The sequence below is a fragment of the Lampris incognitus genome, chromosome 10, assembly GCF_029633865.1.
Source record: "Lampris incognitus isolate fLamInc1 chromosome 10, fLamInc1.hap2, whole genome shotgun sequence".
Classification (NCBI taxonomy): Eukaryota; Metazoa; Chordata; class Actinopteri; order Lampriformes; family Lampridae; genus Lampris; species Lampris incognitus.
Window position 1 is genome coordinate 50,438,793 of NC_079220.1, and position 22,862 is coordinate 50,461,654.

At 50.4% G+C, this 22,862-nt stretch overlaps 1 protein-coding gene across 1 annotated transcript in view; it reads left to right on the forward strand.

Annotated features, from left to right (window-relative positions):
- Positions 1 to 539: 539 nt before the first annotated feature.
- Positions 540 to 22,862, forward strand: part of LOC130119853 (myeloid-associated differentiation marker-like protein 2) — a 32,061-nt gene continuing 9,738 nt past the window's right edge. Inside the window, 1 exon segment of the mRNA XM_056288446.1 lies at positions 540 to 603. Within this exon segment, the coding sequence (XP_056144421.1) occupies positions 540 to 603 (64 nt within the window).

Genomic DNA, 22,862 nt, shown 5'->3' on the forward strand with positions numbered 1-22,862 from the left:
GTAGAAGAAAACAGCAATATTGCAGCCACATGTGTGAGCTTGTTTACATATGTTGGGCTTTTAACTGAAGGAATTTCATGAATTAAACTGCAACACAACAGTCCAAATTACTAGCATGTTACCCACACTAAACATGCTTTCCCATTGACTGATGCAAGTGAAAGCGCGCATGGGTATACCAAAAACAATGTACACCCTGGTAGATCTGCTCAAGCAAACGCACGCACAAGAAGACACGTGCAATGACCTCCCCCTCCCCCCCCCCTCTCATAAATACACACATTCACACGGACAGGCTTCCGCGCACACTCATAGGTACTCATAGGAGATGGAAAGTTTATTTCAAGAAGCCTAATCATGGAAATCTCTCCTTTAAACAATAAACTTTTGACTTTATTTCATCTCTCTCTTTGCCAGGACCACATCAAACAAGTCGTGAGGTCAACAAGGGTCAGCGAAAGGATTTGGATAATGATGAGGCACCGAGAGAGAGAGAGAGAGAGAGAGAGATCGGGTGGGGGGGGGGGGGTGAACGCGAGATGGTAAAAGCGGGAGGGGAGCTAATGGGAACAGAAGAGAGGATGGAGCTGGCGGAAAGAGCAAGTGAGACTGCTGGTGAGGTGCAAAGGCAAGGACTTGTAACGACAGACCCCCTGATTACAATGTTGTGCAAATAAACAGGCCCTCTACAGCCTCCCTGGAGTCCAGCTGCGGTCCAGAAGAGGAAAGCTTTCATTTCGGGCGGGATGGGGGGTGGGGGTGGGGGGGTTCTGAGGTCGAGCCAGGGGAGGTTGGAGCGGTGGGATGGGGCCTGGCTGTCTACCCGCACCATTTCCTCAAACCTCTATCAGCAAGTCAAAAAAACAAAAACGGCGAGGTGGGGTGGGGGGTAAAGGGTTGGGTGGGGGGTGGGGGGGGGGGAGCTGGAGGGCGTTCAGAGCCACATCTCATTTCAGAAGCTCGTAGATTATGTGTCATTTCCTGCATTCAAAGTTTGCCCGAAAAACGACATCAGCCCAAGCTCTAATTGCTGTCCATCACAGAAAAGCCACGGGAAGCGGGTGAAAAGAGAGGAGATGTTGGATATCTGGTTTGTTTTTGTGATGGCGAGGAAAGGCCATCTGCGTGGGGTCAGATAAGTGTTAGAGGAAAGAGGTTTAGACAGACGAGGGCTCAGATGTCCTCGAGACACAGCTGTAATCGTCTCTCTCTTTCACCTTCCGACCATTACGGGGTCCTGGCCTTCTCCACTCTGTGTCCTGCAGCTATCGAGTCCCACATCAAGGCATGCCCCTGCCAAATGTGTGCCACCCCCCCCCTCACCCCAGCGCCACCCCCACCACCAAAACCCCCATTTACGGGGGCCATCATCAGATAAACATGATAAACAAGTCCAATTCCTGGCAAAGCCGATCAAAGGCCTCCACGTTAACCCCACGGCTAATTTGAAGTAGGCAAAAATCAAACGCAGCTGAGGTCACATGGAAATGGGTTGTGGGCTAATCCGCTGTCCCTTTATGGGCACAGAAAAGTAAACTGGATGTCGAGGAGAGGAGAGGGGGGAAGAGAGGGATAGCTCTGGGATAGCTGAGAATGTAGGCGTGACGGGATCAGGGGGCTATTCCCGGACGATGTGGGCATTTTTTTTGTGACGGTATTCCTGCCTCAATGCCAGCCGGGAACGGCGTCAGTCTGTATTTCACCGGGACCATCTTTGTGTGGACCGCAGATGCACCTGTTCTCAAGAGAACATCGAGGAGCGATGGCTATCGTGCTAAATTGCTCGCTCCGGAAGTCAAAAGACATCTTGGCTGTCATTCTTGGATAACTCGAGTCTTCGTTAGCTGATATATGTGCCCCCCCCCCAACCCAACCACCCCCCCCCTCCGAGCTCTATCTGGTTATCCCCAATAGATAAAGTAATGGCATCGTCAAGAACAAATGTTCATGGTTTTCCATTTATCGTCTGCCAAGACTCCTGTGTCTTCTCTCTTTTCGTAAATTGACCAGATGCGCCCATCCAACAAAACGAACACTTGAAAGACAAAAACTATGTGAGCGGTGGGTTATGCTGCAGTTATCTGTTTCAGATCTGCACGATCCGGATGTTTCCGCACAATATCAACACAAAGCGGGCGGCGCAGTGGTGAGAGCGGTCGCCTCGCAGCAAGAAGGCCCCGGGTTCGAGCCCCGGGGTCGTCCTCTGTGTGGAGTCGTCCTCTGTGTGGAGTTTGCATGTTGTCTGCGTGGGTTTCCCCCGGGTGCTCCGGTTTCCTCCCACAGTCCCAAGACATGTAGGTCAGGTGAATCGGCCGTACTAGATTGCCCCTAGGTGTGAATGTGCGTGATGGCCTGGCGGCCTGTCCAGGGTGTCTCCCCGCTTGCCGTCCAATGACTGCTGGGATAGGCTCCAGCATCCTGAGAGCAGGATATAATCGGTTTGGGTAATGGATGAATGGACCATTATGAAGCAACAGGAATTTTATATCAAAACAAAATGCAAACATGAAAGCTGGCTTATACAAGCCAAGCGTGCCCAGCTGGATTTCTCCTGAGGTGGTAGTGATAAACAAAGCGGCCACCAAAATCTGTCGTGCTGTCACGGACTATGTGCAGATTGGACGAAAACAAGTGGGGGGTGGGGGGGGGTGGAGGAGATGCCTTGTCTTCGCTCGCGTAATAAACCCATTCACAATCTTTTCGGAGGTGAAAGAGGAAATTCCACGCCTCTCTCGAGAGGGCCGTATTGAACTGCAATCAAAAGATTACCCCAGAATAATCAGACAGCCCCCAACCCGTGGGACCACCCACACGGTGCAGAGAGAAACGTGGGATTATTGGCTGCATGCCCTGAAGCACAGCTGATACAGGCAGACGGGACAGAAGCTTCTTTTATTATTGTTGTTTTAAAGCTGAAATCTGTGACTCCCCCCCCGCCCCCCCCCCCCGTCAGAAAGAACTACAAACAAGGTGCAGCAGCCATTGTCACCCGTGTGCCATCAGCTCAGCTCAGCATCTTAGGACCAATGCTAATACACAGGCAATCTGATAGCTACAATAAACCATATGGGAACAGGGTTCCACTATAACTACTACTACTACTTTCGGCTGCTCCCGTTAGGGGGCGCCACAGCGGATCATCCGTTTCCATTTCTTCCTGTCCTCTGCGTCTTCCTCTGTCACACCAGCCACCTGCATGTCCTCCCTTCACCACATCCATAAACCTCCTCTTTGGCCTTCCTCTTCTCCTCTTACCTGGCAGCTCCATAATCAGCATCCTTCTCCCAATATACTCAGCATCTCTCCTCCGCACATGTCCAAGCCATCTCCATCTTGCCTCTCTTGCTTTGTCTCCAAACCGTCCAACCGTCCAACCTGAGCGGTCCATGGGTTCCACTATAACATGATTGTATTAACTGGCCGATAACCTGTCCAGCAGATGCATCGCTACGTCGTCATCACATTTCATTCCTGTTTCCTGTTTGAGCAGGAATGTGTTTGCTGCTGCACCGGTGTTCATCCTACCCGCTCATAAATTTCAACAGCAGTGCACGGAGAGTGTCTCCAACCGTGGTGAAGATGCCAGTTAGTATCATGTAACCCGACTTTATAGTCCAGATGGATAGAATAACTTTTTATTAATGGACAAAGAAATCAAGGATTTGAGATTTAAAGACTCTGGCACGCTGCTTGTGAATTGCATCATCCTGTATTTGTTTGTGAGGTTGTTTTTTTTATGTTCTTTATGGGCTGCTGGTAGCCCCATGGACATGATGGACACTCGTCAACCTTTAAATTTTAACGCGCGCTTGCTTTATGGTGGACCGAGCCCATCATTACGAAGCCAGTTTGAGACTTCCAACAGTTGAAGTTACATAAAAATTGTCCAGAGTTGGGTCATGCTCCAAATGACAGCTGACCCCTGACCCACCCCCCAACCCCCAGTGCTGTCACCGACCATGTCATTGTTTGGGTTTCTAGTTTATCGCACAATGGGGGGGGTTGCTCGGTGCAAACATCAGCTTTGCTCTGAAATGATCCCGATAATGACTGGTTCTATATTTAGCCTCTCGCTCTCTCTGAAGGACCTCTGACTCTAATTCTAGCACGGAGGGAGAGCTGTAAACAAAGCTGGCAGAATATTAAACAAGCATGTGTGCTGCCTGCCGTGATGACTTTGCCGGGCTTCGTGAGACGGGGGCTGTAGGGGCCAGGATCGCAGTCGGGGGACTTGAGCCACGTGCTTTTTTTTTTTTTTTTTTACATAAACCACTGCAGACTCTGGTGGAAGCCTGCTGTTCTTCCCTGGCCTGCGATTGATTGACAGCATCCAGCGTTGGATGGTGTCAGGCAAGCTGCAGACTGCTGGTGAGGATTCGTCAGCGATGATTTTGAGACGTGAAGATGTGAATGAGTCCAGTTTCTGACTCACTCACTCACTCACCCACAAGCTGGCGTCTCACGCTGTACCATCTGTATCGGGGTGGGGCGTGACCCCTCCAAAAAGTTTGTGAGTGAGTGAGTGCATCTAAAAATGTATGCTGTTCTAAGACGTTAAATATTTTGCTTTTCTTAAAGTGCATCTAAAAATGTATGCTGTTCTAAGACGTTAAATATTTTGCTTTTCTTAAAAATCAATATTATAATACTCATTGGTTAGAAAACTCGCAAAATATATATTTTCCTGCACCCCCATTACAGTACTCTTATTGCCCCTTCCTCATATTCTATCACTTGGTGTCGCCCAGGTAGGATTTCACAGAAACACTATCGACAGAGATGCAAGTAAGTCGCGCTCTATCACCTTTTCTTCAAAAAACAGACATTCTGGGCTTCCGGGTAGCGTAGCGGTCTATTCCGTCGCCTACCAACACGGGGATCTCCGGTCCGAATCCCCATGTTACCTCCGGCTTGGTCGAGCGGGCCTACAGACACAATTGGTCGTGTCTGCGGGAAGCTGGGTGTGGGTATGTATGTCTCCTGATGGCTGCACTAGCGCCTCCTCTGGTCGGTCGGGGCGTCTGTTTAGGGGGGGGGGATAACATGATCCTCCCACGCGCTACGTCCCCCTGGCGAAACTCCTCACTGTCAGGTGAAAAGAAGCAGCTGGCGACGCCACATGTATCGGAGGAGGCATGTGGTAGTTTGCAGCCCTCCCCGGATCAGCAGAGAGGGTGGAGCAGCGACCGGGACGGCTCGGAAGAGCGGGGTAATTGGCCGGATACAATTGAGGAGGAAAAAGGGGGAAATTCCACAAAAAAACAACCCAAAAAACATTGATTTGATAAAAGATTTTCTGGCGTATCAGCTTGTATTCTGGGTCGTTAGCTAAAAACACGATCTAGACACGCTAAGCTCGGGTCTGCTGAACTGATGCAGAAGCATCTGTTTTACAATGGCCACGTTAAGCATCCAGTCAGGATACTATAGTGTAACGTGCATGGATAAGTAGACACGTTGGTCCTTGACTAACCGGTCGGACCCTTTAGTCGACTGGTTAACGTTGTCGCTTGCGGAGTGGGAAACACAGGTTCGCGTCGCGGCTGTGGCGACGGTTCCCGGGCTGCCCCCTTTATTCGCTACAATATTCAACTGAAAATGTGCAATCAGCACTAATCCTGTTTCACAGCGAAGTCACACAAAGGTTGTGATTTGCATTTACGAGGCTATCGGCCCTCGTTGTCCAAGGGCAACTGATAAGGCTGTCTGGTGTTGGGGAGCCGTTTTTCACGCGGAGAACAAAGCCCAATACTCCCGAGGGACAACGTTGCATACAAGGTACATTTTAGGGTCAGGCAGGAGGGAACGCTTCTTCTTTTTTTTTGCCCCACAGGTTGGAGAATCAGTCTCCTTTTCTTTTCAGGCCGGGGTGGTGGGTGGAGGTGCTTGCGGTAGGCGATGGGTGAAGGGTAGACGGACCCCACCCAATTTCTTCAATCCCGACTAATTAAAGGAGCATGAGTCATCCATAGGGATTTGAAGGGGTTCAAAGAGACCTGGGTGTCTTCTGCTGTAATTTGAAATTACTGATTTCTGTTATTAATTATACATCTTAAGTGCCTTTGAAGAACACTGCAGACCATCCTTCATCGGGGAAGACATAATGTCTAGCGCACTGAAAAGAAGAAGAAAGAAAAAAACACTCGGAAAAGCAACGACCCAATGGCTCCAAAACTTGAATGGAAGCTTCCAGGAAAATCAGCGGGCCCTGTCTTATTGTATCATGCTTATTTTCCTCCGCCTCGGTTTTCGAGCAAAGCCCCCGTCTTGACGTCAGGGTATCATTGTCATTTCAGGAGTAGTCTTGGAAGCAGAGCAAGGGGCTGTGATTGAACTCCGAGAGCTGCCCCGGAGCAGTACTTTGAGGGCGAAACCACGGAACCACAGATAATGCTTTACAGTCCGCTAGTCTAAACTACTGTCACCAGATTTTCACTTGGTAAAATACTCGAATGAGACTGCTGTTCCGGTGTCCTTCGGAGCAAAGGGCAACACGCCCCCCCCCCATGTCGAAGCGAAGAAGACAACATGCTACGGCCGTGAGACTCGTGTCTACCCACTGCAGAGGGGGGTTGTGGAAAATCTGCCCAAAAGGCTGGGCACGTGGTGTAGTGGGCACGAACAGAGCGTGCCATCCAGAAGACCGCTGAAACGGTGGTACGGCACTGCGGAAGGATGAGGCACTTGGAGAAATAGTAATTGAGTGTCGCTTAGATTCTTACAAAAAACAACAAAAAACAACAAAAAAACAACAAAAACACAGAAGGAGAACTTGATCTAACTCGTCTTGCCCCTGATTTGCCCACTCATTAAATCTTTGGCGAGACACACCGAGCGAACGCTGAGCGGTTTCCCAATAACTCGAGCGACATCCGAGGGAGGTGGACATTGTCCTGGATAGGCGGAGGCAGGCGCTGCCGGCGTCCGGTACCTCGAACCGGGTGTAGTGGTTCGGGTCCGTCCGGTCGTTTTCGGCTGGCTCCGAGACGGTTTATGCGGACAGAGAAAACAAAAGCGCCACGCGAGAGACAAAGGCACCATAAAAGCAAAAACCACCTCCGCTGACTCGGCGGAGTGAGAGAAGGCACGACACGCTTCAAGTTCAAATCCTCGCTCAGCTCTCTCTCCCCCCCCTCCTTTACTTTGCGCCAGGGTAACAGGCTTTTCAGGAGACAGGGGAGGGCATCTCCCTTTCATCCCCTGCCACAGACAAACATAGACATATAAAAACATCCGTGTTGAAAAGTGGCAATGGTCCTTTTTAATTTCAGACCAACCCAAATGTGAAGGACTTAATTACAGAATGGGGGCAACCCAGCCCTTTTCCAAATTACACTTAAACTAAGACCTTTGAAGCAAATGCATTCTTTATCCCATCCTCTTTTTTTGTTTTTTGTTGTTTTGTTTTGTTTTGTTCGACGTCGTGTCCCTTGTAAAGCGTGACTGCTGTGGTTTTTAGTGGGTCTCCTTCTATTTTCTTCTGTCAGGCCTTCAAGGGTTCATCAAATACACGTCCCTTGGATGCTACGGAGAGGAGCTAGAATAAAAATGCCCGGAACCTGTTTTCTGGGCTCACTTGAGTAACACCATCCTCTGAAGTCCCGATATACAAAACCAACACGGTGCTACAGGACAAATAAATCAAATATTTGACACCATCATATGTCAAGTATGCCTCTCAGGAATCCAGCACAGTTTGAATTTTACACATATATATATATACACTACAAGCCGAGCCAGCTGGATCTTTACATGGAATGCTGTTATGCCTTTCTTATGACCCGGATCCGGTAATGGACTCCGCATTTTAAGTCATATTCCGCCTAAGTGCTGCAAAATCCACATTTGGTGTGAGTGAAATTTTACGTACCGTGGCACCACGGTATTAATTCATTGTACTGTAACTCTCGGGGGGGGTTGAACCCAATGATATAATTTACAGCTGCTACTGTATAGCGGCTAACACGATGCCGGGTCTCATCTGTAATATATCAGGGCAAATCAATCCCTGTTAAAATCAAAATGAAACACACAAAAAAAGTCCAACAGGGCTACGTTTCGAGACGGTCTGAGTTTTGAAAATTTGAAGTTGCAAGTAAATAGTGTAAAGATCACGGATGAATAGACCCGCTAGCCCTTGGCTAACGGGTTGGACCCTTTAAGTCGACTGGTTAGCGTAGTCGCCCGTGGTGCGGGAGATCCGGGTTCGCGTCCCGGCTGCCCCCCCCCGAATTCGCTACAATATTACCTGTAAGCCATCTTGTTCGTAGTTCTTTTCCCCTGATAGTGGGCAAATTGTCCGAAATGTCGCTATTTTCACAACTCCCCTGTTGGTCTGCAAGTCCACACGTTCCCCGAAAGCTATGCTGGGGCAAACTGGTAACACATGTATGGCGCTCGCACAGGTAAAGGCCAGGTGCTTCTTCACAAACCGCTTCAGGTTGCCAAGCGCAAACACAAAACACACAATCAGCCATTAACTATTTCATCAGTAACATAAACATGTGGAAAATAATTCTGTTGCACTCAGGTAGAACAACTTCAAAAGAAGAGTGCAATGCCATGACATAATGCCCATACCAAAGCAGTTACAAATGAAAAACAGACGCTCTCGTTCTGTTTGACAGGAATGCTGTTAATTCTCTGTGGTTGTACCTAGCTGTCTGAAAAATAAAGCTCCCAAATACCTATTCAATGCAACACGTTTCGGTCACACAGACCCAAACCCGAACCCGAACCCTCCATGGGCTGAGGTAGCTACCTAAGGCTGTTTGACACGATAGCTGTCAGAGTTTCCTATTTCTAAGTTTGGGGTTGTGTTGCATTTGTATACAGTTGGGTTAGGGTTAGGGTTAGGGTTAGGAGGGAGAGACCGAAGCTAGGAAGCTCTGGAGAGACTTGCCTCCCCGCTCCCCACGAAGTCGTCCCTCTAGCCGCCGTTGTAAACGGTGGGGAAATGGGAGAAAGGGCGTACTGAGAGGCGAGCGACTCGCTCCGATACCCCCCCCCCCTCCCTCACTCCGGTCTTCTCCATAAGGAGGCACAGCCAGTCTAAGTTGAGGTGTTGGGTTCTGCAGTAAATCAGCTTGGTTTCAGATGATCAAACGCTTGTCGTTAGTTCCCGCGCTTTCATGTAATCTCATAAAAGGCCGACCGCACCGACAGACTCGAACCTGCCTGCCAAGCCAGCCGGGCCTCCCATGCTGGGCCTGCAGTAAGTGCGGCTCTGCTGATTTGAGCGCTTTGAGGAAAACAAACAAGCCCTAACAACAGCATCAACAGCGTCCCAGCGGGAGCATGGAAATAAATAACATGCAGACTCCAACAAATCAGCCTCTCTGGTACTGTTGGCAAGGACCGTCCGTCACCTGTCACGTCAAAATAAAAAAAAAATAAAAAAGGGGACAGAAGTAAGGCTGGGCACCAATTCGATGTGATCATCATCTTTCAGTGGTGTTGCTCGGAGTAGATATGTGAGATGTTGTCATGTCGGGATTCTGTTGTCTGAATGAATGATAACCGGAATCTGGTACCTAGACTTTCCCGCGAAACGAGATTGAAATATTCGAGTCAGGTATTGTTTGAAAACTAGTTTTGGGTCAATATTAGACTTCACGTTGCCAAACGGACCGATACGACGAATCTCAGCTAGTCTTTGATACGGTATTTCTGCACAATACCGGGGTGTGTATCGATATCTTGCAGTAGTCCTTATGGTTCTCGCGGGATTTCCCCCAGCAGGTCACCTTGTCTTCTTACATGACCCCATTCAGTGTGCTGGATATGAACAAGGTATTAGCATGCAGCAGAAACCCTGATGGGCGATGTTCTGCGCTACACCCTCTGAGCGTGAGCTCGATGCCGAGGGCACGTGGAAATGCTCTGCGGTACACCGCGTGCGCGGCCCTGCGTGTGAAACCTCCGTGGGTGCCGGGCGGAGGAGAAGAAGCCTCTCGGTGGAAGACTCCAATAAAACAAAGCCACCGCAAGACAGAAAGGAGGCAGACATCAAAGTCGGTAGGAATTACGCCGGCTGTTTGATCTCCCCACTTTTGTTCCCTCCTTTTTTTAACATCACTCCGGCCCGTTTGCTCTCTGGTCTTCATTATCCTCCCCTGACCTCCAAATCATTTTAAATCTATCAGGGTGTGACACACAAACACCCTGGGCGACACGGCATCTCAGACGCGGTAAAGAGAGGTGAGGGAGAGCGCGCGAGAGGGGGGGGGCGAGAGGGGGGGAGGGAGAGGGGGAGGGGGAGAGAGGGAAAGGAAGAATGAGAGAAGAGAGCGGTGAGTGAGAGAGAGCGAGAGAGAGGGAGAGAGGGAGAATAAGAGAAGAGAGCGGGTGAGGGGGAGGGAGCGAGAGAGAGGGGTGAGAGGGAGAGGGAGAATAAGAGATGAGAGCGGGTGAGGGGGAGCGAGCGAGAGAGAGGGGGAGAGGGAGAATAAGAGAAGAGAGAGGGGGAGAGAGGGAGAATGAGAGAAGAGAGTTGGGTGAGCGAGAGAGAGGGTGAGAGGGAGAGAGGGAGAATAAGAGAAGAGAGAGGGGGAGGGAGGGCGAGAGAGGGAGAATGAGAGAAGAGAGAGGGGGAGGGAGAGGGCGAGAGAGGGAGAATGAGAGAAGAGAGAGGGTGAAGTGAGAGAGAGGGGGAGAGGGAGAATGAGAGACGAGAGAGGGGGAGGGAGAGGGAGAGGGAGAATGAGAGACGAGAGAGGGGGGAGGGAGAGCGAGAGGGGATGAGAGGGAGAGGGAGAATGAGAGAGAGCGAGTGGGGGGAAAGGTGGAGAGAGAGAGAGCGGCGTGTGAAAGAAAGTGAGATAGTGTGTATGTGAGCGAGAGAGAGAGGGGGAGCGAGAGGGGGAGAGAGTAAGAGAGAGTGGGAGATGGAGAGAGGGAAAATGAGAGAGAGAGAGAGAGCAGGGGAGAGGGAGGTGTGTATGTGTGTGGGGGGGGGGAGAGGGAGCGGGGGAGAGAGAGAAAGAGAGCGTGTAAGAGAAAGCAAGATAGTGTGTGTGTGTGTGTGTGTGTGTGTGTGTGTGTGTGTGTGTGAGAGAGAGAGAGAGAGAGAGAGCGAGGGAGGGGGAGAGAGAGAGAAAACGAAAGAGACCCAGAGGAGTGTCCGCTGTGATACGCAGCATTTACCAGCCAGCATGGCTTCGTAGCCCGCCCCGCTCTGTCTCATGTGGGCCTTGCTTGGGGTCGCTTTGAAAGGGGAGGCTGGCAGCTTTCGCGGCTCGACTCTTCTCCGGAGTCAACCTCCATGCTCGCAGGGAGGTTTACGGCTCCCTTTTTTGACAAATGGGCACGGGGTGAGATAAAATGCTTACACACAGACACCCACTCCCTCCTCAAATAAAATAAATCAATAACCACAAAAAGGCGGCTATTAAAGCGCTGGATAGCCACACATTAAGGCATAAAACTGGGATATTTTTTTGGCCGCTCCGTAAAGGCTTTTTTAGAGAGGGTGCATGCCACACACCAAAGATAAATGGATGCTGGGTGCCGGTGCGGTCAGGATTTATCAAACATGTGCTGGGTAGGCCATTAAAGACCAAACACACTCGCAGCTGCAGGCTAGCTCGTTCACAGCTTTCTGAGATCTGGCCAGCCCGGGTGGGATCTGGCCAGCCCGGGTGGGATCTGGCGAAGGTAGACATTATATGTCCACAAGTGAAACATTCTCCCCCCCCCCCTCCCTCAAACTACCGCATCACTCCTTCACCGACTCCAGCCCTGTCGACAGTGGCGTGGATCGACGCTCAAAAGAAGAAGAAGAAGAAGAGGAGGAGGAGACAGCTCCTCGGCACTGATGGGGTGTCGGTTAAGTCTGTGTGAGTTTTGTCTTGCAGATCGTCGGTATTTGTGCGTGTGTACGAAACCTCAGAGAGAGAGAGAGAGAGAGATGAGGCCGCCGGTGCCCGTGGCATCTGCGAGAGCTCGTGTCTGTGTCTGTTTAACTCCACTGACGGAGCACCGTTCCCCGAATCCCATCACGCAACCCACAGATGTCCCACAGAACAGACAGAACCAACAAGGACAAGTCATAACGCCGCCCCCCCAGCCCACACACCCGCGCACACGTACGCAGAAACGCACGCTCACGGACAGAGACGCACACGGATACGTTCGCACAGACACACGTGTACACACAGACACACGCTCACGCACACAAAAACACACATAGAAACACACACAGATGCACAGCACATACATACAGAAACAAGTGCACTCACACAAACACACACACACGCATGCACACGTATGTACGCACACACTTGCATGCATTCATACACACACACAAGTACACATGCACGCACAAGCATACATGCACAAACACGGACGCACACGCACATACAAATGTATGCACACACGCACACACACGCACACACATGCAACTTGATTGATTGATGCATGCGCATACACACGCATGCTCACGTATGTACGCACACACATGCACGCATTCACACACACACAAGCACACATGCACGCACACACGGACGCACATACAAATGCGTGCACAAATGCGTGCACACGCACACGCACACACACATGCAACTTGATTGATTGGTGCATGCACACACACGCGCACAGACGCACACATGCAACTTGATTGATTGATGCATGCGCGCACACACACACACACAAACACGCATGCATACACACAGATGCACGCACACACACGCACGCGCGCACGCGCACACACACTGAGTCTATCAGAGCCCCAACAGGCTTAGGACACACTACAACTTGCCTCTCCTATTAGAAACGGCGGTATCGTGTTTTTAAACATGTACTCAATTTATGGATGAGCGAGCGAACGCTCACAGCAAGACTTCACCTGTCTCCAAGGGATCAAAATATCCGCGTGCAACACCAGGGAAATGCATTTTCTGCCCGAGCGAACAATAAAACTTAATGAACGTCAGCAGGTTAACCCGGACTGACACTGGCGCACACGGACGCGCAGCACTCGGCCCGCCGTTGGAGATCACAGTGATGCGTTAATCTCTCCAGACTCTTGTAAAGTTCATGTCAAAACCTTGAGCATCTTCAAGGGCTTTTCCACGACGACCGAAGTACAACCCGTTAAAATATACTTTACAATCTCCTTGGCCACCTCTCAGAAATTAGGCAGCCGAGGAACCAAGTGTAACTCATCCGGATTTATTGCCAGGCAAATGGAAAGCTACGTTGGAGCGCGCTGAGCGGGACGGGTGCTGGAACCTCCAGCTTCCCTCATGAGAAAACCGTCTCAGGGATTTGCTGTTTTCCAGCCCGGAATAAAGGAGTTCATTCATCAGATGTGTCATCGGTAACCATACAAAACGAAGCACAACAACATCAGAACCGGAGGCCACGCCTCTATTGTTTCTATTGTTCCGAGCCCGTCAGCGCGGAGCTGACAGGCAGGCGCGAGCCCGTCTGCTCCTCGCGGTATGAGTTCTGACACGCATGCGTCTCAAGACGGGCCAGTAAAAACACGCCCTCGCCCCTTCCAGCGTGAGAGGCGAGGGCACCGGCCGCGTTCTAATCTGTGAAGCCCCTCGGAGTCAAAGGTCAGCCCGCGCGTTTTTTTTGGGGGGGGGTCTTTCTGAGAGTCGCTCGGGGGGCAGACGACGCGCAACGTGGGCTCCCGACTTCAAAAGAGCCCCAAGGAAAATATATAAATACTAAACCATTAGCCGGCTTGTTTTCTCTACTTAACATCTCAAACACGCCGCCGAGTGGACCGTGAGTTCGGTCCCCCTCTCGCGAACTCCACCGTTTATCTTGTTTGTTTTCTGACGCTCGTTCCCGGGGCGAGCTTGTGGTGCCACGGCTTGAAAGTCCGTCAACACCCTTATATACATATATACAAATAGATAGACAGATAGATAGATAGATAGATAGATAGATAGATAGATAGATAGATAGATAGATAGATAGATAGATAGATAGATAGATAGATAGATAGATAGATAGATAGATAGATAGATAGATAGATAGATAGATAGATAGATAGATGGATGGATAGCTAGCTAGATAGACAGACAGACAGACAGACAGACAGACAGATAGACAGAGAGATAGATAGATAGATAGATAGATAGATAGATAGATAGATAGATAGATAGATAGATAGATAGATAGATAGATAGATAGATAGATAGAAAACACACACACCACACACTAAGATAGATACAGTTTGTTAGTGTCCGCTGGCACGGTGGAGACACCAGCATTGTTTTTTTTAATGTTGTAGATGAGTTCAACACACACACACACACACACACACACACACACACACACACACACACACACACACACACACACACCAAACACACACACACCAAACAGTCTTGTTTAAAATGTGTTATGCTGCAGAACTAACATGCCAACGTGTGTGCGCGTGCGCGTGTGTTGGGGGGGGGTAGTAATTTTATTAGGGACGCTAAGAAGTTTATAAACAGAGCTGCTTGACACAGTGAACTTCAGATACGAGGGTGATCCTCAGTGTAGACAGATTACCACTTCATTAAACAAACCGAGACCTCAAAGAGTAACAAGCCCTTGGACACGCATACCAGAGAGAGCGCGAGGGGGGGGAGAGAGCGAGAGAGCGAGGGAGAGAGAGAGGGAGAGAGAGAGAGAGAGAGAGAGAGAGAGAGAGAGAGAGAGAGAGAGAGAGAGAGAGAGAGAGAGAGAGAGAGAGAGAGAGAGAGGGAGAGAGAGAGCGAGAGGGAGAGAGAGAGCGAGAGGGAGAGGGAGAGAGAGAGAGAGAGAGAGAGAGAGAAACCCGGAGCTTTGACCCACATGAGAGAATAATACGCTGTCCGTCCCAAAGGTTATTACAATTCCCAACATTTATTGGACGGAAATCAAAAAAAAAATGTTGCTTTTTTTGGATCCCCTCAAACACTCACTCGCGCGCGCGCGCGCACGCACACACACACACACACACAATCGAAGCCATAAAAAATGTTTATGGCTTAGGTTAGAGTATATAAATGTTTGGTCGTGGCATTTCTGTGGCTATTTCTAAGCGCACTTTGACTAAAATAACACCATAAAAAAAATCACACGAATTCTGAAAACGCTCAGAGGGAAAACATGAACCTCCGTCCCGTATGGTGGACTGACTACGTTAGGACGGCACAGAACCACTGGGTGCGTGTGCGTGTGCGTGTGCGTGTGTCCACAACAGGCCGCGAAAGCATTACGAGCCGCCAGCTTTCCTCAGCTTGAAGACGAACATAACAACAACCGCAACAGGGGTGGAGAGGAACAGGTTAACTGTTACTGGAAGAGCTGCAGCCTTTTCTTCATCCGGGACATTTCATTAGTCCGAGCCTTCGCGCCTCTAATGAAGAGATATCCCAGGAGGGGAAAACGCGACCGTATAGTTGGATCCGGTCTAAATATTCGTGTGAGACCATCCCAGTCCACCTGGGGAACAGATGAGACACCTGTTCGAGGTCGCTGGCTTCTCTTTACCCGTTAAGCTCAACCTGCCCAGAATGGACGATGAAACTCGACAAGAAGAAGAAGAAGAAGAAGAAGCAGCAGCAGCAGAAGAAGAAGAAGAAGAAAGGATCGGTTGCGTCTGATCGAATCAGAGACAAGAAACAGACACCCGGTGACACGGTGACACCACTTCCGAGTTAAAACAGGCCCCCTCTCTCTCTCACTTCAAAGAACCGAGGGGATGCTTTTAAAAATCACATCGGCAATAAACCACGACAGAAGTGACGGTTTTCCACAACATGAAAGGGCTTTTCAAAGCCGAGCCTCTCGGAGCCGTCTCCTCTGCCCCGACTCCATCCCCGCAACAAGCTCCCTATCACAGTGGAGGACTTGTGGCGCTGGGGCTGTTTACACGGGACGCGTTACCCGCAGGAGGGGTCAAATTATTTACATTTCACAGAAACCGTTACCGCAGTTGTCAAGCGTGTGTGTGCGTGTGTGTGCGTGCGTGTGTGTGCGTGTGTGTAAGAGCCGGCCTTGATTTCAAAACCCTGCTCGAGCGCAAAACTAAAATCCGTCCAAATAAAGACCTCCATCAACCCTGTGATGTAATTCCAGGAACAGGGTGCTGACTTTTTAGGGTCTGTCATTTGCCCCCCCCCCCCCACACACACACTCCAAGAAATCGGAAAGGCAAATATTTGGGAGACTCTGATCACCCGGCTGAGTTCACCTTGGCATGAGACTGAATAAACTATATCGCCCTTGTGCGCATGCCTAACTGGAGTAGCCACAGCGCGAGACATGAAAGGGGCAACGCGCACGCCCTCTCGGCGGCCCGAGCGCGTAGAACTCGCACGCGCTCCACTTTTTAAACGTCGCGCGTTCTGTGACGTCATCGCTCGACTCGCGTCTCTCTCGTGTTTGAGCGATCGATACCATCGATTCCCGCCCCGGGAAGCTGTCATCCGCCGACACCGACTGAGCCGCCGGCTCGCTTCCGGTCCACGAGCCGACAGAAAGGGGACGGGACTAGAGCGCATGGGGTGTGTAAAAAGACAAGCATCCCTCACCTGATAGGACAAGCCCTATTGTTGTGAATGACAGAACAAGCCTTGAGGTTAAAAAACGACAACAACAGACGCAAGTCAGCTGGTCAGTCAGATGTGTGTGGATTCAGGACTCTCTCATGTTGAGCCGTTTTCACAAGGCACATGCAGGGAGACGGTAAAAGACGGGGGGGGGGGGGCTGAGTATGGGTCTGTCCGCAAGAGAGAGCAGACAGGTGACACAGCCTGCAGTCAACAGTCGTGAGTGAAACGTGAACTGAATCCTGAGCAGTTGCAGCTCCCCCCTGAGGTGGCTGCTTGCAACCGCATGAAACGCCTCAGACGCTTTCCACCTGACCGGGCACGTGTTTCCTATTACAGTCAAGCTTTAGAAAATGTGATGTGACGTGAGCGTCGCCGAAGTTGCTTCTTCTTCTTCTTCTTCTTCTTCTTCTTCTTCTTCTTCTTCTTCTTCTTCTTCTTCTTCTCTTTAGGATAAAACTATTATCAAATCCCCAAAACACCGCTGATGCGGATTCCTGTGGGAAGCCCACAGCGATGCTGCAGAAACGCCTCTCAATACGTATCGATGACGGTTGCATCCGAATAAGGTTTGACTTCTTTTTTGTTGTTGTTGTTTTTGTTTTTGTTTTTTACATAATATCACTTCGCTGCGAGATGGCGAGTTGCGGGCTAGCAGCGGTCACCCCCAGCAGCCGTCCCGCATTTCTGCGTTGAGTTCGGCCCAGACGGATTCCGCGGCTGCCTTTGATTCCCCCACTCTTCATATGTGGCCTTTCCCTTGGTGCTGAAAGGGAAATTAGAGGTAAAGATGTCAAAAAGCATTCTGTAAATTACAAGGCCTTTTTTTTCTCTTCTTCTTCTTCTTCTTCTTCTTCTTTTTTGTCCTCACTATTTCTGGGCTCGAACGGCCCGAGAAAATGCCTACGGTCTCTCAGCTTTTCCTTTCTTTGAGGAAAAAGAGAAAACAAAAGAACCGCATTCTGTCGAAAGTACAGAGCGAGAGAAGAAAGGCCGCAATTACGGCTGAGATGGAGTGTGTGTGTGCGCGCGTGTGCGTGCGTGTCTGCGCGCGCGCGCGGCGCGGGAGCGCGAGAGAGTTCCCATCAAGCAACTGCTCATCTTCATTTGTCCTTCACATGAAAGCGCGGTTGACCGTGGTCTCATTTAGCGGGACATGTCAGCAGTCATTCCTATAATGGCCCTACGGAGAAGACAGCGCAAGACTGCTGGTGCCTGAAGGCTTTCCTAAGACGGCTTATAACATCTGAGCCCCCCCCCCCCCCCCCGAGCAGAACCCAACGACAACGGCGTTGTAACGGCGTCTCCCGAGAGGCGGCTTGGCGCGCCGCTGATGAACACGTCACAGGCCAAATCCGTCTTAGACTTTCCATGTCCTCTATGCATGTTTGCGTAGAGTTTATCAGCCCGCGTCTATGGATGCAATTTCCAATCTGCCATCTGGGATCTCGACTGTCACGTCGACTTAAATACTTATTTCAAAGATGAAAGAATAAGCAGAATTAACCCCCCCCCCAAAAAAAACAACAACCACGCAAAAAAAAGGAAAGAAAGAAGAAGAAGAAGCCAGGCCTCTGCTCTCTCATCATTGATGTATGTGTTGAACATTGGCAGTGTTGGATTCCTTCTCCTCTGCTCCTCGGGTGATTTATCTCAAACTGTTTCTAATAGACCTCAACAAGTGTCAGGCTGCCAAAAGAGTAGTTTTCCCCCAACAGCGCCTGTCTCTCCGTCTCTATTTCTCCCCCGCCGGACAGGCTGGAGCACACTTTATTGGGCTTGGCCTGTCTCGCAGCCATCGCTCACAGGCACAGCCTGGGGGAACCGGGTAACGCCGCGCACTTTCTCATCGCAAAGCAAACACACACCGTGACAAGTGTGACCGATGACTCGGGATGAAACGAGGCAGAGTCGAACGTGGCGTGTCGTCCATCACTACGATGCGTAAACTAAGTAAATAGATAAAACGAAGGGGGCGAGTCGAGCATCCTCCTGCTTGCTGTGTTTAACGGCCCCGAGTGAAGGATTGATGGAGTGGATGGAGCGAGAACAGTCCGGGCGGTTGAAGGCATCAGCGGGTAAACTCTCTAGTTCACGGCTGTGCATGTAAAAAAAGAAAGTAAAACTCCTTTGGACGGTAGTTCAAGTGATCCGTCTCCGGTTCTGTTGTCAAGTTTGAAGAGCTCCGGGTCTCGTGCGGCGATGCCTTCGCGAAAGAGATATTGATTTAAGTCGCCGGCCACATGGAGAATGTTTGCTTTTGACAAGAGGAAGATTTAAAGTGTACGTTTCATTACACCTCCCCCGACCACAAACGATCTCCGATTTGGTAAAGACAGGCTCAGATAGAATTGTTCAAGGCTTTGATCAGAGAGTCCATACCCAAGTTTCCATGACCTCTGCCATATGTGTCTTTTTGTGTGTGTGTGTTGTGTATGTGCAGGTTCGCATCTGAACACCAGTGTCTGTGCAAGTAGGCATTTGTGTGTGTGTGTGTGTGTGTGTGTGTGTGTGTGTGTGTGTGTGTGTGTGTGTGTGTGTGTGTGTGTGTGCACGAAAATGCTCGCATGCCTGCGCACCCACGTATTCCCCCAAGGCTCAAAGTCCTACTCTTAAGTGGATATCAAAGGCCTGTATTTACAGTTATCTCTGCTTGGCTGCGCCACGGAAGTAATCAGCGCGGGTCAGGGGTCAGCGCTCCGGCCTAGGACAGGAACACAACTGACTGATGCCGACTTCAAAGAGGAGGGACTGACTGTTGTGTTAGCCGGGAACTCTCGGGGTATCATAATCAGGCGTGTGTGTAAAGGGACAGTAAGGACGGGAGACCGGTGAAGGGAGTCTCAAGGGGTGGAGGGGGGAAGATGGGCGGGCGTGGGGAGGGGGGCTTGTCTCTCAGAAGAGGACCGGAAGAGAGCGAGAGAGAAAGAGAGAGAGAGAGAGAGAGAGAGAGAGAGAGAGAGAGGCTACCTTTGAATAATTAGAGCCACCGACATCAAACAGGCTCCGGTTTGGTCTGCTTAACCTCTGTAACACAAAAGCGGAGCAGGAAAGAGAAAAAAAAAAGCGCCATTTTATTCCGTCCTGTTGTTGTTCTTCTGGTTGGCGAAACCCAAAACCATGTCAAACATAATGGAAAATATTTGAGGTCTTCTTTTATTAACCAAGAACGGCTTTGATGTTTGACGTCTTTATTTGTTTTAGAAGAAGAAAGGGAAGGGGCAATATGGCATGCAAGCGATCTTCTTTTGGAGAACACACACACACACACACACACACACACACACACACACACACACACACACACACACACACACACACACACACACACACACACACACAAAGGGAAGAATGAAAGATATGAGAGCAAACCAAGCTCCCTCATTCTACATAATCAATTAAACATCATTATCAGTCCTTTCAAGAATGGTGAGATCAAAGGCCAGTAGGAAATGATCAAAGTGACAGCGTTTTGTTTGAGCAAAAAACCCCCTTACTGCTACCGAGGCCCTCTCTCACGCAAGTTCAGTGATGTTGCTTAACTAGTTTCCAGAGCAGCTACAAAAAAAAAAAAAGCCGGGCATGGCATTTTTCTGCAGTCTCTTCAGTCTTTATTATGCATATTAGGTCCTCTCTCTCTCTCTCTCTCTCTCTCTCTCTCTCTCTCTCTCGCTCGCTCTCTCTCTCTCTCTCTCTCTCTCTCTCTCTCTCTCTCTCTCTCTCTCTCTCGCTATACACCATTTTCATTTGTGCCGCAAATCTTACTTTCTATCTTTTGAAAAAGAAACGATAACGTTTGAGAGATTCATTCAGACTCTCATAGTTGCTTGTCAGTCTTTTGTTATTACTTGGCAACGGATGGACACCGAGTGTGAGGGCTTGCTTGGGATTGTGAATGCCAGAAGAGGAGAGAGACTTTATCCGTCTCACAGCTACACACTAGAACACATGCATGCGTGCAACGCAGGGAGCGGTGGCTGAAGAAATGCTTCTTCTGCATCTTTCCCATCCTGCTGTCCTTCCTCCAGGAGGCAGGCCAGGAGCAGTGGGCAGCCCGGGGACCAGTTCCAGGTGGACAACCATATTGTGGTCGGGGAAAGGACAGGCCGGCGTTCTGCATGTTTTTATTGGGGTTCTTGTTGATGTTGAAGGAAACCCCATGGGAGCATGAGGAGAACATGCAGAGCACACGCAGAAAGGCCATTAGTCGAGGGATAACCCACCTGAGCATGGGGAGGACATGCAGAGTACACACAGAAAGGCCCCTAGTCGAGGGATAACCCACCTGAGCATGGGGAGAACATGCAGAGTACACACAGAAAGGCCCCTAGTCGAGGGATATCCCACCTGAGCATGGAGAGGACATCCAGAGTACACACAGAAAGGCCTCTAGTCGAGGGATAACCCACCTGAGCATGGGGAGAACATGCAGAGTACACACAGAAAGGCCATTAGTCGAGGGATATCCCACCTGAGCATGGGGAGAACATCCAGAGTACACACAGAAAGGCCTCTAGTCGAGGGATATCCCACCTGAGCATGGGGAGAACATGCAGAGTACACACAGAAAGGCCATTAGTCGAGGGATAACCCACCTGAGCATGGGGAGAACATCCAGAGTACACACAGAAAGGCCTCTAGTCGAGGGATATCCCACCTGAGCATGGGGAGAACATGCAGAGTACACACAGAAAGGCCCCTAGTCGAGGGATAACCCACCTGAGCATGGGGAGGACATGCAGAATACACACAGAAAGGCCATTAGTCGAGGGATAACCCACCTCAGCATGGGGAGAACATGTAGAGTACGCACAGAAAGGCCTCTAGTCGAGTGATAACCCACCTGAGCCTGGGGAGGACATGCAGACTACACGCAGAAAGGCCCCTAGTCGAGGGATAACCCACCTGAGCCTGGGGAGGACATGCAGACTACACGCAGAAAGGCCCCTAGTCGAGTGATAACCCACCTGAGCCTGGGGAGAACATGCATAGTACACGCACAAAGGCCCCTAGTCGAGGGATAAACCACCTGAGCATGGGGAGAACATGTAGAGTACACACAGAAAGGCCCCTAGTCGAGGGATAACCCACCTGAGCATGGGGAGGACATGTAGAGTACACACAGAAAGGCCTAGTCGAGGGATAACCCACCTGAGCCTGGGGAGAACATGCAGAGTACACACAGAAAGGCCCCTAGTCGAGGGATAACCCACCTGAGCATGGGGAGGACATGTAGAGTACACACAGAAAGGCCTAGTCGAGGGATAACCCACCTGAGCCTGGGGAGAACATGCAGAGTACACACAGAAAGGCCCCTAGTCGAGGGATAACCCACCTGAGCCTGGGGAGGACATGCAGAGTACACACAGAAAGGCCACTAGTCGAGGGATAACCCACCTGAGCATGGAGAGAACATCCAGAGTACACACAGAAAGGCCACTAGTCGAGGGATAACCCACCTGAGCATGGGGAGAACATGTAGAGTACACACAGAAAAGCCTAATCGAGGGATAACCCACCTCAGGATGGGGAGGACATGCAGAGTACACACAGAAAGGCCCCTAGTCGAGGGATAACCCACCTGAGCATGGGGAGGACATGCAGAGTACACACAGAAAGGCCCCTAGTCGAGGGATAACCCACCTGAGCATGGGGAGGACATGCAGAGTACACACAGAAAGGCCTCTAGTCGAGGGATAACCCACCTGAGCATGGGGAGAACATGTAGAGTACACACAGAAAAGCCTAATCGAGGGATAACCCACCTCAGGATGGGGAGGGCATGCAGAATACATACAGAAAGGCCTCTAGTCGAGGGATAACCCACCTGAGCATGGGGAGGACATGCAGAGTACACACAGAAAGGCCTAATCGAGGGATAACCCACCTCAGCATGGGGAGAACACGCAGAGTACACACAGAAAGGCCGCCAGTCGAGGGATAACCCACCTGAGCATGGGGAGAACATGCAGAGTACACACAGAAAGGCCATTAGTCGAGGGATAACCCACCTGAGCATGGGGAGGACATGCAGAGTACACACAGAAAGGCCTCTAGTCGAGGGATATCCCACCTGAGCCTGGGGAGGACATGTAGAGTACACACAGAAAGGCCATTAGTCGAGGGATAACCCACCTGAGCATGGGGAGGACATGCAGAGTACACACAGAAAGGCCTCTAGTCGAGGGATAACCCACCTGAGCATGGGGAGGACATGCAGAGTACACACAGAAAGGCCCCTAGTCGAGGGATAACCCACCTAAGCATGGGGAGAACATGCAGAGACAGCCATTGCACACCGACAGCCCTGGGGAGAACATG